Below are 17,713 nucleotides of genomic sequence, written 5' to 3'. Positions count from 1 at the left end.
GCAGAACTAATTTACACCATAAAAGAAACAAAGGGGGTCCAATTAAATGTGCTATAAGATAAAAACCACATAAAATAGTAGTTGGGAAACTGTAAATACTTGTGACACTGTTTTACAGCTGCCAAATTTTAATTGGACGTCTTTGTTTTATTACCGCTGATTGATCAGATATGTAAGGCATGGGGTCGGTTGAGTGAGTGCTATTTTGGTAGCTTAATTGGTTGATTCTAGTTTTCTGAAAATCAGAGAAATTTGAACAAATATTTTCCAATCCTAAAATTATTCAAAGTCAATTAATCGACCCAATCCAGAACCGTTGGATACCGATGATATTATGTTTAACCTTTCATATGTACTTATGTATACGAGTACATACTCTAGGAGTGCTCTAGAAGCGCTCTAGGAGTGCTCTGGGAGTATCAACAGTGTACTCGTACTCTGCCGGTTCCGACGAATTCGTTACGAGTCGGGCGACAAAGAGAGTTTTGTCGCTGGTGACGACAATTCAAGTCGCTTGACCGAGGCGAGGCGGTTTTTCCGGTAGCAAGGCGAATCGAAGGGAGGCACGCCCAAACTAGCGTGTCGTAGACGTCCAATCGGTTCACCATATTGAAACAGAAATGGCTTCCAATGTAGCACCGTGTACAAGACAGTGCCGTGTCCACGTTTCTTGCCCAATTACAGTCCTTTACAAAAACAAGCCGCTCGGTAAAAATAAATGGGCGTTGGATTTTCCGCACGGCATCATTTTTTACAACACCTCTCTCATAGTTCGGCGACATATGAAATCTCAGCTATTTTGCTTATACTAATTAAACCATCGAGTTTAGACTCTTTAGTGCTGTAGAACAATTCAAAGGTAATCCTCTAAAAATTGTGTATAGTTTGTGCGTGATGCTTCGTTGGTATCAAAATATTTACACTCGCGTGTATTATTTGTAAGAGCGTGATTTTACATTTTATAAGTAAAACGTGTTCTTTTTGTAGCCTCACAAGCCCCATAAATTTCTGTGTTTTGTTAAACAGTACAATCTTGATATATTGTAACACCAAACTTGAAATATTTCTGCAAAACGACAAATTAGAACACTAAAAGTTAGCATCACATTAGTGGTAACTTGTGGGAGGAATCGTTGGCCCTTCTTTACATGGATGGATAAAAGATCCACAAAGTGTACACAACCAGTCTGTTTCAACTACCTGCGATTCCAGGAAGGTTTTACTTTAAAAACATACTATATAATGTACATGTCAAGTAAAATTGTAGAAACACTATAAAACTGTACATCAAGTTTGAGGGGAAAGCTGGAAGCAACGGTCTCTGAGTTAGGCGGAGTAACAGGGGAAATCGTGTCATCGCTATATGCGGGCCTATGTGCGATATAAAGGCAAAATCCCATACAAAGAAATCTGGAGAAAATGAGTCACAAATCCAAAGCTAGGGGTTTCCGGCTAAGGTTAAATAAAGGCTTCCTCTGTCGGCATTTTACTACAGTACTACTATTACTATAGTATTTGTTAAGTTCAAAGCCTCGTAGCATTAACTACTAGTTAGTTTGTATGGTAAGCTACATTATTCATTGGTAATGTTATTCAAAACCCCAAAAACTTATCAATGAATTTAACAGTTGGATAAAAAACAGTAAAATGTTATGTTAAGTCTATAAAGCGTTCTTTGATACTAGGCCGATCACAAACAAACTTGCCTGCAATTTTAACCACGGTTGACGTGATACAAAACAGCCTTGGCTCAATAAGTCACACGTACAATTATAGAAAGGCAATTAATACGAGGAGGAGTATCAATAATTAAAACAGGCCGAAGTAGGACTAGGGGACGGACAAAGGAAGAGGGCTAAATTAATTAATGTCCAGCAAGGAGAAGCGTCATCGGTATGACCACAATTACGGCGTGGTAACCGAACCCCGCTCCCCAACGGTCCATAAATTTTCTATTAACTTTTGTTCGGCCCCAGTTAACATAAAGGGGTTTATGGTGTCGTATTGCGCCTGCCTCACTCCGCGAAGCGTTGTACTAATGGCTCAATCCGGCACGTCCCGACCTATCGATGTGATTTATCATTGCCTACTTGCTGCTTGTCCTGTTGGGTGGTTTGGCCAAAGTTTACAATCGCGGGGATTGGTTACACATTAACACTTTGTAAACAATACGATATCCGAAGTTGATTGAAACACAAAAAAAATCCTTGAAACACAATCGGATTTATGCTAACGAGTGTAGGGGTTTTTATCTGTAAATACTGCTCTTTTATCCGCACCCTACTCTTCCACAATAAATCTAGTTTTCCACAATATTCAAACGAAATTAAATACACCGTCACTAATTCACATTTTAAAAGGTAGTAACAAAAACGTCTAAAAGGTTATAAATTAGAAATAAAAGCTTCACCAATATTTTCAAAATTTTTAATTTCATTAGGCTTTTCGCCAGCTATGGGCATCATCAGACATATCACAAAACTGTCGGCCTATGCATAGCTGGCGAAAGGCCTCATGAAATTAAAAATTTTGAAAATATTGGTGAAGTTTGTATTTTAAATTTATATTCATTCCAATATTACCAGTTTTTCTTGAAGATCTAAAAGGTTGTACAGTAGTTACATAATCAAGAAATGTACGTAATTCCTTGTGTTAACAGGATCCTAATTTTGCATGTCACTGTATTTCACAGCTCAAAAATAGCCCATAGACGTTGCAGCGAGATAATTATTAATTAAATGTATCGCAAAAAGAAGCATAATTGATGACCCTGGCTAAACACGATACAGTATGTGTGTTAAGTAATTACGAACGTTTGAATCAGCTGTAATTTAAGGAATTGAGTATCATAGCAAGTTAAAAATCTTTCAGATGATCCAAAACATTGAACTTTAACACAAGGTATACCCAAGAATGGCTGTAGTATGATTACAATTTGAAGCCTTTCGATTATATATACATGGACAAGGTTTGCAATACGTTGCTATTCCCGCAAACTAATTATTAATACGCGTTGCTAGCCCTAGTACACGGTAGGATGCACTTCATCGGTCAACTGGAAACCACCACTATATAACGAAATGACGGGGAAAAATCTCTATTAACAATAGCTTAGAGTTAACTGTCCAAGGACCATAACTTTTTGTTCTGTTTAAACGTAAATTTCGTGGGAAAGTAATTCACAAATTAAACCTCTGTTTGGTGTAACATCGCTATACATCCTCGATGGTTAAGTTGTTAAGAGATTAAGAATTGTAGTGTAAAGCCCGAATGAATTAAATCAACGAAACATACTAACACGGTTAGAACCAGGTTCCTTCAAGCATTAAGAGTGGTATGAACTAGAAACTTGAACTACCAACAAATACAGGTTATTTAATGGCATCAAATAGTTTGTTATCTACCAGCAAATATAAAGACCATGACATTATCTATCATCTATCCATTTTCAGCAGTTTCAACTCACCTGGGTTTGCGTCAGTCCCAACGACGCCGCCAACTCCGCTCTTTCGGGCAGCGCCAGATATTGTGTCCTTTGAAATCTTCTATTCAGCTGCTGCAGTTGTAGACTGGAATAGATCGTTCTGGGTTTTCGCATCTTCTTCCCCTTTCCGTTTACTCTAAGACCACCGTCATCCACCCCACATTTTTCTGTAAGAAATAAAAATAAATAATGCATTTTGTACATTTTTTCATCAACTGATTTGTTTGGAAAAATGTTCTTCATATGTACATTTTCATATTTTGAAGTGAAGAACAGAAATGTGAATGGTGAACTTAACTGCAATGCCTATGCAAGCTGATACTGTATAGTTGATTTAACAAAGAATATCAAGGTGGCGAGGCATGTTCAATGCCGATTCTGTCTTCTCGATCTGCTACTTGAGACGTTTAGGTAATGAGTTTAAACTTTATTTCGATCACAACATGGCATAAAAGAAACGTATTTTTCACCATAGTGATATGTCAGTAGATCTATTGGCATCAGTGCCAGTTGTGTCAGAGTTTGTCTCAAATTCCAAGGAGCTCCGCACCGCAGTGGCGACGGACGGGCTCGGTTATAAGACCTATTTTTCTGACAAAGCCCCATCTTTGTATAACAATGCGCCGGCGATGGCTATTGTTCACAGAGCCAAGTCCCATCTCTCGTACGTTTCTTTGCGGCTCATGCATGGCTTGCAACGACCTCAAAAATGTCAACCAGTCGCGTAACTGACCTTCCTTAACTGATACTTAGAGCCTTAAATATTTTAAAGGGTATAACATTACCTGAGTACTGCCAGAGTGATCCTGTTAGTCCTTACGGATTACGCGTTTCGAGGAGCTTAAGTCCTCATCATCAGATCTTGTACAATATGTTACAAGCTTAAGCTCCTCGAAACGCGTAATCCGTAAGGACTAACAGGATAACTCTGGCAGTACTCAGGTAATGTTATACCTTTTATAGTTTGTTCTGTGATCCAGAGACAAAACAACTCAAAATATGAACTTAAATATTAGTTTTTAGATTACGCAAAAATACATTTTGAAACTCCTGCTAAACTCAATAGCAATGTGCTAACTTTGCATCAATTCTCATCAAACCCACAATATTATCGACTATTTCCATGCATTCTACTAGTGTTATGGAAGTAGCATTTTGCCACATTTATCTAAAAGTGTAATCTTTTGTGTTCTGACTGAAATATACACGAATTATACGAAGCTGTTTTAAAATTAGTAACGTATCGTGTAAACTTAAAATCATTTCTCATTCAATTCTCTATCAACTACCATATCTTCACATAGGTCTTGATAATACCGGTGTCTTCAGCCTTAGTTGAACGTACAGGTTCGTACGTATTTCGTACGTATTCGTCCCTACTTTTACGTGCAATATTTTTGTGTTTAGTGGAATAGTACCTCGTATGAACCCTACTTACAGATCACAGTAATCACGGTTTGTCGGCTAACAAGTTTCATGGGAAGCAATCGGACCAATACCGAGGATCAAAAGACTGAAAATATAATGTCAAATAAACTTGGTATATTCTTATTCATATAATGTAACGGCATATACGAACACAAACATCTCAATTAGAATATCAAGATCAGTTTCTTCGACATAAATTCACTACGAACACGTAAACAAGAGGTTTAGACGAGCATTGAGATAAGTTGCATGGGCCATGGACATTTGTCTGGCGAGGAGGTAAGGGGCGTGAACCCACAAGTCATCCAAAACCGATCTCCAAACGTAGGAGGGGCAGCACAAACCGGGACGACCACGGCACAAACGTTCGCACGCTTGGGAACAGCATCAGATCCAAGTAAAGAGGCTGGCTAGTGTCCTCATCAGACTCTTATTGACTAGGGGACGGATGTAGCCTCATCTTGCAAGCTAATCGAAGAGACATTTGTTGTTGATATTAAATTTAGTTTAGATTAATTTGCGTGTAGGTTAGGGTATTAGGATCCATGAAATTATTCTGTTTTTATAAGACTCTGGTTATATTTACTGAGGTGCAGATATAATGTTCAAATATTCCTAGATACTACCTACACGGATAAGGACCTATGTCAGAGTGTTGTGTGATACACTCGAAGGAGTTCATAACTTATCGTCGACAGATCTTATTAAATAATTAGAGTCTCGTAAGGACGGTTCAAAGTAGTATGATATATACACATGTTAGCATGTGTTGTGTTGAAATTATACTGGGTTCGGATTACTTTGAGTACATATAAGAAAGTAACACGTGTCCTAGTGAGAATTCAATGTCAAGTGTGATTTATATGAACGATTCGAGAAAATACTATACGGTGTAGTTATTACAAGGTTTGGACTATTTTGTGTGAGGTGAGGGTGCGTGTTGTCATGACAGCATTAACATACTTATGAAAGACTTAAGTTATTATTGACTGGGGTAAGGATGAATTTACAACTACTTTGAAAGAAGTATGATTACTATTATTGAGAGGAAATAAACTTTACTAGAATTAAAGTGGGTTATTCCTTTTGCCAGACTGGTTTTAGCTTAGTTTTGTGTATATTCAAGGGATAACGAATACGTTAAATGAAATGAAACTAAAACTCTGAAAAGTAAAATCAAATGTAGGTAGACCACGTTACCTGTACTAACTCATACCTTAAATTAAACAAACTTTAAATAGCCCTAGAATATCTGTGTATTGTAAGCAAGTGTGGCCGCTACGACTGTAAACGAAATAAGGTAGGAATACAAAAATAGGTTTTTGGATCATCTAGTTTTGATCCGAGTGGCACCTAACCATCAACATATTTGCTATGTCATCAGTTCGAAGGTCTTAGTTATAAGGGCATATATCTATGGCGAGAGATCCCATCACAGCTGAAATTATTGAGTCCCGTCGACGTACGGTCCTACACGAGTCTTGTTATGCGATCAATTAAAACGTTAAGAGAGTGGCCTAATACTCTAGTGGGGTATAATTACAAGCCCGTCCTGAGTCGATTTGTTCCTGTCGACCAAACACCATTAACAATCAATAAGATATCCGTTCATTGAATCATTTTATTTGTTCAAGACGACATTGGCCAAAGCTAAGTAGAAGGCGTTTCTACGGGCATATAACTACAATAGCACGATAGCGATTTTAAAAGTAATGCAAAGTTATGGTTGCATTAATTAAGTTGTAGCTAAGGGTACCCTCACAGGATGGTATTTTCATAAGTCAATTTTTATTTTGAAAAATAATGCTAACCAACGAGTTTAAACATGGTGATAGAGAAGAGAGCAGATCCATGACATATGAAGCACACTTGAATACACGAACGATAATTAGTGTGAACACTCATACTTGCACTAACATGAGTTCAGAAACTAATTTGTAAAACACGTTATGAATTTAAAATGGCTTGTTTGGGAGATGAATGTCAACAGCTTAAAAATCGTTCAGAACAATTCGAGTATTCTTTCGGCTGTACTCTTGGTTGTGCCTATTAAACTAGGCTGATTAAATAAGCCGTGATATGTAGTGTGCATCGTTGATACAAAGATGGGCCGTTTAAATTATTATTATTAGTTTTAATGGAAAACTATATATTATCTATTACCAACCAATCATATAATTTTAGTTAAATTCAATCGAAGCACTAATATTGTTGGATATAAATGACTATCACGCGTTCACATTCACACCCCTATACTATCTGCGTATCTGTATATACGGGTAATAATTTATATTTTAATGTAATCCTACACTATTCTTATTATATCTTTAGTGTCAGCCATAATAAAACATAATTCATGGACAAGTATTTAGGTACAAAATATTCTATAGGTGCTATTGGTCTAAAAACGTTATTCTTGTACTAGAATAGAATTTAAAACAAAGTTTGCAAGTTGAAATATGAAAATAAATATTTTTCGACTTGGTGATATCTGAATTTTGATCAAATATAAATTTAGCGAGTAAAATTGTAATATGTTCTATCTTACATGGATCATGCACATAGGAAGGTATTAGAAACAACCTAAAACTGAACTAATTGACTCATGCAACTGAGAGGACACTCAAACAAATGTGACAAAATATTGAACCAGATGCGCAACACCTGAACGGGGCTAATTTTCTTGGCGTCGGCTAAGCGCAAACAAGAGATTAATAACACTTATCTGTAACTGAACGTAAAGGCTCGGCACTTACGAGTGATTCCCAAACATACACATCGAGCTACGTTTGGAAACAGAAATACGTTTAGAATAAAAACGTATCATTTCTAATGAATGGTGTGAGTAGCACGTGTGTTTTGGAAAACTTAATTGTTTAAGTCTGACTTTTAACAGCGATGCTGTTTTAATGTTCGATTGAATTAAACTTATATTCCTACTTCTTATTAATGATTCAGGCTTGAGTAACTTAAGATTTTTGCTCTTCCCTCAAAGCCAACTTTACACAAAATGTATTTAAATTGAGCGAACCTACGAAAGATTTAAAAACAACACCTTTAGCGTATTACACCGTACGGATACATAATGACCATTAACTATAAAATACCCGCGCCGCAGCAAACCTGCAGACTTAGCAAACTTCCTTTTGTCTGATTAGATCGTTATTAAAATATTTCTTTAAACATGCCAGATTTATTCTCCATTAAAATAACATTTATTTTAGTTAGTACAGTACTTAAGTTTGCTGCTACAGGGAATTAAAAGTGTGATTTTGTGAAATGTTAATGGATGGTATAGAATGAATAAATTAACAGAATTTGAACAAAATATAGCCATAAACAAACAAACTACAACAGTTTACCTTTTCTTCATAAGAATAGCATTGAATTTATGAGTACAGTTTTTGGGAATCTTCTCCGTAACCTTTAATTGTACACGGTTAAGATAAGTTTAAACAAAAAAGGGACTAACATTACTCGAGTTGACGTGGCCACTGTGTTCTCTCTGGTATATACAAATTAAATAATTTTTACGAATAGTGCTTTGACGTTTAAGAACATAAAAGAGAACAGTAAATCGGTCCCGGCCATAGGTCAGCTAAGTTAGAAGTTACTCTTCTATTGGTAAATTCGCTAATATACATCAATCATAGGTAAAACTAAATGGGGTTAATTCATTTTCTACTCTTATTTCATTAACAAGTTTGGTGTAGGTACAAAGTGTATCGCCAGTAGTATGTGTGACTGAAAATTGGTTTTAAATGAGTAGTTTGCCACTTTTTTGCCATCTTACCTTGACAAATAGATAATACGTTATCATAGCCCCTCCCACGACGTTGAACTAAGTAGTGGATAAAGGTCTACTTTACAGTATAGCTTTGTTTTACTCGCACTGTTTATGTTTTAAAGGAATATTTTAATATAAATTGACTAAGTCTTTTTCTAAATGCAGTATGACACACACTGGCGGTCATCAACACAGAATCTGATCTTCCCATGTGTAGGCCTACTACAGAAAAACATATTGGCATTTTCATAACAGTTTTATGCACATTTCTTTCATCAAGGAATGTTTATTGGTTACACAAAAATAATGTTCTGTCATGCTAAAAGTAACAAGCAGTAAGACATGTTTTACCACCATCGAACTGAAACGAACTGAACACTTTTAATTCATCAAAAGCTACTTTCAGTATAAATGTAATTGAGACAATAAATGTCATGCCAACTTTTTATAGGATGTACTACTACTATCTCTTTTAGTATCTTTACTAGTTATTTTCAGAGATTTTCTTTGTGGCGTGCTTTTGTATGGACCCATGTAAACAATACTCTTTAAAATCCTTCTCTTATAATTCAATTCAACTATAAGAGTTTTTTTAATACAATTTGTATCAACAGTAATTTTGCTATAAGTTTAGTTTACCACAGAAATTAAAAGCAACTCCAGAAGAACGATTTAATTTGATCATTTTGTAATATTCCCTTTGGTTTTTACTTTAATTTATAATTTTATAATTTAATCCATTCAATCTTGCAAATTAATAAATAATAACTTTTGTTGTCTTATTAGATTGATTACTTTTGCAGCTCATACTGATCTTTGTTAATTAAGTAATGTAGGTGGATTTTATGTTAGCTTATAATATAAAGCGTCCAAAGCGTATATTTGATTTAAACTTTACAGAGAGTATATTATGTCCTTACTTTGATTTCTGAACATTACCAAACAGATAAATGTTTTATAATTTAATATGCACTCTTTACCATGCATTCATTTATCCTTAATGAAGATGTTTACCTTTGCTCATATCTATACGTTGAAATATAAGTTCAATTGAATTGATCGTCAAATCAGCACAAAAATGTTAGCTTTTAAGCCACAAACAATGAGTGTGTACCTAAATAGTTAGTGGAACTAAAATAGTTGCTGAACTAACATAATACGCGATTTTGGTCTTTTGGTAGTGCTTTAATTTAACTTATAATTAATTGTATACTTCTGATTATTTTGAAGTTTGATTTTATATCACGAAATTATAACCAAGTTAATACATATTTAAATTGAAGATGTAACCAGAAGGAGATGCATACATAATAACAATATCAACACATCGTAGCAATGGCATAATAAAATCTATATTTTTATACCTGTAAGAAATATGATAACATGGTTTGCACGTTCAATAAAAATCATTCACCTTTTTAAAATCCGTTTTCACTTCGATTTTCAATAAATATAATAAGTAAAATATACTCGGTGGTGTGAGCGTCAGAATATTGTAAAATGTCCTTTCATCACAAAACAATCTACTTAAACATCCATCTAGAACCAAATGATATGAATAAATAGATTTTGTGATCCAGATATGTGAAATAATATTAACAAATGGTGTTATGGACTAAAATGACTATTAGTCACAATCAGGCAAGATCTTAATCATATTTTGGCCTAACCTATTGGTTAATATTGTGATAAAAGGTCCAATGACGAACAATAATTATGATGCTGTAAACAAACTTGATTGGTGCAGAAGTAAGATATGATGCACAAGACACAATATTTACCTTATTGTCTACTGATATCATAATTGGGTATGATTATGATTGGAGTGTCCAATCGAAATCGATCACCACTTACCATCTTTTATATAGATTTATCATATTGTGAATAAACAGTATGAGTGTTAACATATTATTACAAGTCTTATTTGAAGTTTTTTGTACTTTCAGATGTTTGGTTTTAAAGTAAATGGCTAAAAAGCACTATGCAGTTTTGGTTACAATTTTTTAAGGGTAGTTTAATATCTTTTGAAGTATATAATTGTTGAAAAAGTTAATAAAAAAGACTTTAAAAGGGAAGTAATAAAACATTCTACTAGAACTAATCACAATTTATTTTAAGATATATTTTAATAATATTAGGAAACAATAACGTGTAATTAAATATTGATGTCACGAAATCCCTTAAACGCGCTTAACTATTCTTAAATCTTACTAAAGGAATAATATTCAACATATTTTTATTTCAAAATATAGATTTTTTCGGTCGTAGAATTTAAACTTACACATATTCATACTGAACCGGATTTTTATGCATGTTTGGTGGTAATGCAAATTCCCTTTTTAATGGTTAAAAACAAATTATCACTTTTTGTGTAATTAGTCTGCAGCAAAGCCGGCAAGAAGTAGTTTATGCAGATACTACGGACATAATGAGGAAAGATGCGATAGCTACTATGCATGATGACTTGTACATCATACCCCGTTAATAATGGGGAATCATTTCAATGTAACAGGACACAGTCCGTTAGAATTATGTTGCTCGTACCTACAAAAACAAAGTATGCAGATGCTCGGTCGAGATGCAAAGTAATATGCAAAACCAGGTACTAATTTGAAAATTAATTACCTGTAGTGTATAGACTCCAAATACTAGATATCGCAGTATACTAAATATCTGCCACACTATTAGGTTTACACATTTGGTACTTTCTTGTAACTTGGAAAAGTGGTTGTTCTTCTTTGATAAGGCATTGTGAAGAAAAGCTTTTGATAAATTTCATAAGGGTGTCACCTTACAAGTTTACAAAGATGCAATGTAACCTTTCAGGTATTTAAAACGAACATTGTGGAATCATTGGAGTGTGCATTTAAATATGCAATAATAGAATATACGTCTTCCAGCAATACTTGTCATGTTGATATTTACACGATAAACTTTTCAAGACAGTAAATATATTTAAAAGCCGTTACAATAGCTACTGATTTTCATGAGACACAGCCATTACCATGTCCAATTGTATGAATAATTACTTTTATAAATTGGAAATTTCTTGTTCCGAATTATTTGGTGAACGAAAACGAAAAGAGATGTTAAATTTGAATGAAGTGAATTATGACAGGGACAAGGCAATAATGTCGTGAAGAGAGGCACGCCACGACCGTGTCAATATAGATGCATTTGTAACGAATACTTTCCGTCGTCTCCTTGAATATTACTTTCTTAAACTGATTGTTTTTCTTTATGTTCCAGTCTGTTTGGATAACAGGTTTGCATTTAAATAATTACACGCTAATTGTAGAGTTTCATTTAGGCTAGTAAATGCTGAAAACCAAAGTGTACAACTAGACCAATTAAAAAAATACCGAGTAAAATTGCTTAAATTATAATATACATTATCTTATGTTTGTGGATTAACGCTCTGAATACATGATTTTCAAATTTTTCGTTGCATTGCATTTTTATACTTTCCTTATTATTTTCCTACACAAAGAACGATTGGACATGCAATTTAAAGATGCAAATGTATTTGAAATGTAAATATTAATTTTCATCTGATGGTTTGAATCCTGGTCCTACAACCAGGGCTATACATTTCTATAGATCTGTAAGTGAATAATTAAGTTGATTCTCATTTACGATCTCTCTATTGGAATCAGAGTGAATTCATTGATGAATATGTAATGTAGTCAGTTATACTAAAAAAAACAATTTGTATAAATTTCATATACCCAAGTTTTGCTATGTCAACCGGCTTTACATTACTCTATTCTATATAAAACAGTTATCTAATTGTTTAGTAGTGAAAGTTAGTAATTATTCATCTCTCTGTACAGCTGATCATCCCGGGTAACCCCCTCCCGGGTTTAACAATAACAACAATAATAAATGTGTCGAATATGTTATTTACCAGTCTAATATTAAGCTTGAAGTGCTTAATTGTATGAGGTGGGTTAGTGGAATATAAGTAGCCAACTAAATTGTACATCTTCACGGTTTATTAAAAGCTATTTTTGCAAAATCGACTAACGAAATCGAACAAAGTCAGTGACAATAGCACATTGTTAAGGCGTTATAAGTTGCTACAGTTTTTAAGTAGGCTTATGTGAAACAAAGGAATTATTGGGAGACGTTTGTAAGGAACAGAGAATGTTGGCTACATAGAAGCATTCCGACATGTCTGCTACATGCTGCGTGCTACAATTGCTGCAATTGTTTGTTCAGTATATCAGGAACAGAAAATGCATGCAAGTCGCTAAAAAAATTGAATAAATCTCCTCAAAGAAACAGAGAGATTATCTCGTATACTATTGTACTGACCAAACAACAATTACAAATACCAGTTCAACACTGTATACATTTTTATAACCGATCTTACAAATTGATATTTCAGTCTTCCATATGTTTCGCCGATGAAAGAATCGTATGACAGAAACAATGTGAAGCAGAAAACAACGCCTTTATAGATACAGAAAATCCAACTTTGAAATAAAAACAACACTACAACCGACACAGACATGGATCCACCTCATTTTGTAAATCTGCTAGGCGATGACGGCAAACGAGCCTCGCCTCTCATCAGCTGGTGATTGCATTAATGTTTAATCTGTTGTGGATTACTAAGTGTAAAACGATAACACAGTTTAAATAGAGGCTCGAGTAATTTAAATACGAAGATTACAGTCGTTTAGGACAAGTCGTCAGCGATAAGGATGAATATTTGGGTAATTTTAGAGTAAACATGTTTTAAGCGCCACATAACATCGGGATTCGGATCACGTAGACGCAAGAAAGAATTAAGACATAAAGCAAGTGCGGATGGCCCTCCCCGGAAACGATTGTTTAATTCCAATACGTCTCCCTTGAATTAATATCTTTTAATTTTAATACAAACAATGCCGATTAGATTTAATGTTTGGTTCATTAACATCTACATCTTATTAACATATCTTCTGAAAGATTTGGATTTTGAATTTCTTCTTGTTATAAACACTATATAAAAACTGGTTAAGTTAATTTATAAAAAAAATTATTTTTGTTTTATTGATTTAGTCCAAATCTCTTATTGATAACCTATATTGTGGCAACGAAAAGCTTAATATGGCGTTTGATTGGTTTTCCATTTACTCTGCAAAGTGAGGTTTTAAATATTTAATTAACACATATTATTTGAGATAGTTGCTATATTTGCGAGCAGACGTTATATTATTGAATAGATTAAGATGTAACTAGATATTACGAGACCTTATCTGAAAATGAAATCAGAACAAGTAAACACGTTAATAATCTTTCTGAGGTAGCCTAGTTGTTAATATCAGCATGTTTGGTTTTTAAGTTGATAAATCAAATGCAGTTTAGGGAATTATGGCTTTGAAGGAATGTTTAAGTTCTTAAATGAAAATTATTAGAAAATGTTTCAATAAAAATAAATTTGAAGGTTATATAAAAGTGGTTAAGGGAATCGCAATTACCCTGCAGACATTTATCCTAACCTGCATAAGTGCATTTGTAATAATCGCGCATTGAAAACATCTTAAGTAAAGACAATAATAAAGGTTTAAATCCTTAAATCCTTAGTTTTTTTCAACATAATGTAATGAGTGTTTTCATTCTACATTGATAATTATGGTGTATAAAAATGCATTTTCAGTCTATATGCTTATTTTATCTTAAAACACCAGTAAGGGACACTATTTCTGTTGAATGATCGACGGTAAAAAGTATTTTGGCTTCAGACATTTTCAGGTGACAAAAGCGATGATTGCTGTTAGACATTTGACAGACTTGCACGAAACAACTAATTAACCTCTCAGATTTGAGTACATAATTTCTGGGCAGCAATTGTTTCTTTTGTATGTTTTGAAACCACACTTTCATCAAAACCCTCGTTAAATATATTGTTAAACAATAACTCTATTTGTAAGAAATTGTAAAAAATGTTATTGTTTTATTTATGTTTAAGATTTATTTAGAATTATATTACTTATTTCTTAAGTTTAAAACCTTTTAGTTTATTTCATACTAAACACTGAAAACATGAATAAAAACCAAGAATGTAAGGACATTTATTTGGTAACACTAAAATCCTAATGATGTAAAGTCCTTACATTTAACAACAAAAGTTACAAGTTTAAAATCAAAAACAATCATTGAACGTAACAAAATGTAAAAAAAACGTAAACGTAAAAAATGTAACATACAATATTGCACACCCAATACAAGTGTGAGACATTTTTCAGCTTCAAACCAAAATATTGATTTCAAATTATCTCAGTGAGTGCAAGTAGAACAACCCGCTCTGAATGTTCCTTCTAAAATACTTTCATTGCATACTTTTATTACTTATGTAATCTAATACATTATAACGAGCACACAGAAAAATTATAAAGAATTGTATCTTTTCTCGAAAATCCAGCAGTTAAAGTTCTCTACGAATTAAATTGTGATAAATGCTGGATTTTATGGTGATGGAATTGTTATACGAGTACGTTTGGCTTTATATAAAATATTTACTAGTTCTTAAATATTTTTCTTCTAGGCTATAGAGTTTAACCTACAAATGGAAATGATTTAGTTACCAAGGTAAGTCATACAGTAAATACTTGCATGTTTACAATACGACTCTCAATGTATTTGCTTTTGTAGTAACCTTACGATAGGATAGGTGAGCATGTTAGATTACGAAATACAAAACTTCTTATTGTCTACTTTCCTCAACCGTCGTTACATGATAATTTACAGGTGTACAGTAGGATGATAGAGAATATATGCAAAGTCCTATGGAATGGTAACTTGATTCGCACTTAGATTATCAAAATCTAAGGACGGGCATTGCGGCAGCGGGGTTTTGAAAGTGCGGTGGCAGTGGGAACTACGCGATGGAGCAAGAAAACCGCAGTGCTATCTGGCACAAGGACGAACAGACTCAATTTTGAGCCACATGCGCCACTGTAAATGGAAGTTTTGTATAATTATGTTTGTGTAAGATGGCATTTACCATCAGAGTCCTAGCATGATCTCAGACTAATTCTAACAAGCTCCCTGGTTAAAATTATTTTGACGATTTTTTAGTTTTCTAAATCCCATATTGTGTTGGTGGATTGGATTGTTTATTACATTATAACGAGCACACAGAAAAATTATAAAGAATTGTATCTTTTCTCGAAAATCCATTGTACTGGTACCCATTGTATCCATTGGTATCCATTGGTATCCATTGTAAATATCCACTACTTCACATGAGGTCAAAATATGAGTTATTATCTCATTTTTGTCGAATTTTAACGCCATCAGCAATATGCTAGTTTGTTTGCAAGGGAGCAGTCCTATACCCTGGGTCTTGTTACCATCGAATGTTGACGTTTTGTTAGATAGCCTCACTAGTTGATCGCCCAATGACAATTTTGACATTTAGGCCCAGAATCTACCCATCGGCACATGACGTGAGGTATAATTCAATCTAAAAAAACGTAATGATACTTAGTTTATGACAATTAAATGTAAGAATAACATTATATAAAAAAATAGCACATCAACAATTGTATCAAAATTGAATGTTAGAATTGTGATTATAAAACTAAGACAGGTTGAATCAAGCTCACAATCGGTTGCATAACTAATAAAAATGTTCAAGTAATTAAGATTGCTTTAAAATAAGTTGACAGGAACCTTCAAAGTTCGGTAACTTTGGCACACCCGAAGTTTATATTCTAACTAAACCATTGACAGCACAGTCTCGTCGGCGTCACGACAGTCTGAAGTCTAAGCCATATTGAGGTTGTCCGTCAAGAACTAGACAATTATTCTGGTAACCAAAGTTTATTGCCTGCTGTGCAACTAATCTTACCAATACTATTAACTAACTCAGCAGTTAACACTATTGAAAAAGTTGCAATAAAAGATTAAAATAAAAAAGAATCATACCAATTTAAGATGAACTGATTGTGTTGTATTCAGTACAAACAATCAACTGATAAGGGGCATCAGGGTTGTAAATTGCTGTTACCAAAACTATGAATTCCAAATTGTTGGTTTTGGGCTCAAAACATTTGAGAAATATATATACCTTCTTGTAGATTTCTGAAACTTAATAAAGCCATTTTTAGTTGATCTAATATCAGCCTAAGTAACAACCAAGCCAATGTTATGCACCCGACACATCACTTACATCCCAGCGCAAATTACGTTTTAGTTTGGATTTAGTTTATTTTTTCGCTCTGTTTTCAGGTTTGCTGCAACGTGAGTGTTACTACATTTGTTTTACAACATGTTTGGTTAAACACATTTATTGGTGGTTTGTCACTAGTTTACCCTCAAGTTGCTTTTGTAAACTGTAACTGTAATTATTCCTTCACTGTAATATGCATTGCCTCCGATAGTGTTGTAGGCTAAAATGCAATGAAAATATTTATGGTTTTAGTTATTTCCAAAAATATTAAAGTTCAGCTTAAACACAACATGGCTTGTTAACTTGTTGATTATATTTTGTTGATAAAATATCCCCGTAAACAGTATTTTCATTGATTCATCAATGATAGATTTTAATTAGAATTTATTGGTGCTGTAAGACAAAGTTTTTGCGAATTTGTAAACCTGCAAAAACAGTTTTACATATTTTAAAATTTGAAATTGGCTTGATAAAAATAATGCTAACTAGTTATTAATAAATTACAATAATTCATTCGAGTTTTTGTTTTATAACAATAATGATTGTATCAGGGAAAATTATAAAGCTACATTAGTTCATTGTAAAATGTTATTTCAAAGAATTTTGAAATTAAAATTCTACATTTAAAATTGTTCAAAACAATTATTCAAATTAGTTATAGTCAATTAGTTTTGGGTTCCTTTATGATAATTTGCAGTGAAATATTTGCAATGTCAACTAACCTAAAGATTGATGTAGGTACAAAACAGTTAACTAACAACATACAGCAGTTCGGTGCAAAATTGTACACTAGATTTATTGCTTATTAAAATAAATTAAGGAATACATAAATAATTGACTAGCACTATTA

At 33.6% G+C, this 17,713-nt stretch overlaps 1 protein-coding gene across 2 annotated transcripts in view; it reads right to left on the bottom strand.

Annotated features, from left to right (window-relative positions):
- LOC128998109 (homeotic protein distal-less-like) overlaps positions 1-17,713 on the bottom strand; it is a 66,252-nt gene that overhangs the window by 36,501 nt on the left and 12,038 nt on the right. For both annotated transcript variants that reach the window (XM_054424106.1, XM_054424107.1), the window contains exon 2: positions 3,467-3,651. In XM_054424106.1, coding sequence (XP_054280081.1) covers positions 3,467-3,651 — 185 coding nt within the window. The remainder of the gene's footprint in view (positions 1-3,466; positions 3,652-17,713) is intronic.

Source organism: Macrosteles quadrilineatus, unplaced genomic scaffold, assembly GCF_028750875.1.
Source record: "Macrosteles quadrilineatus isolate MER2022 unplaced genomic scaffold, UCM_ALF_1.0 Scaffold_7__1_contigs__length_78375512, whole genome shotgun sequence".
Classification (NCBI taxonomy): Eukaryota; Metazoa; Arthropoda; class Insecta; order Hemiptera; family Cicadellidae; genus Macrosteles; species Macrosteles quadrilineatus.
The sequence above is the reverse complement of the archived record's forward strand: the minus strand, read 5'-3'. Positions and strand labels throughout refer to the sequence as shown.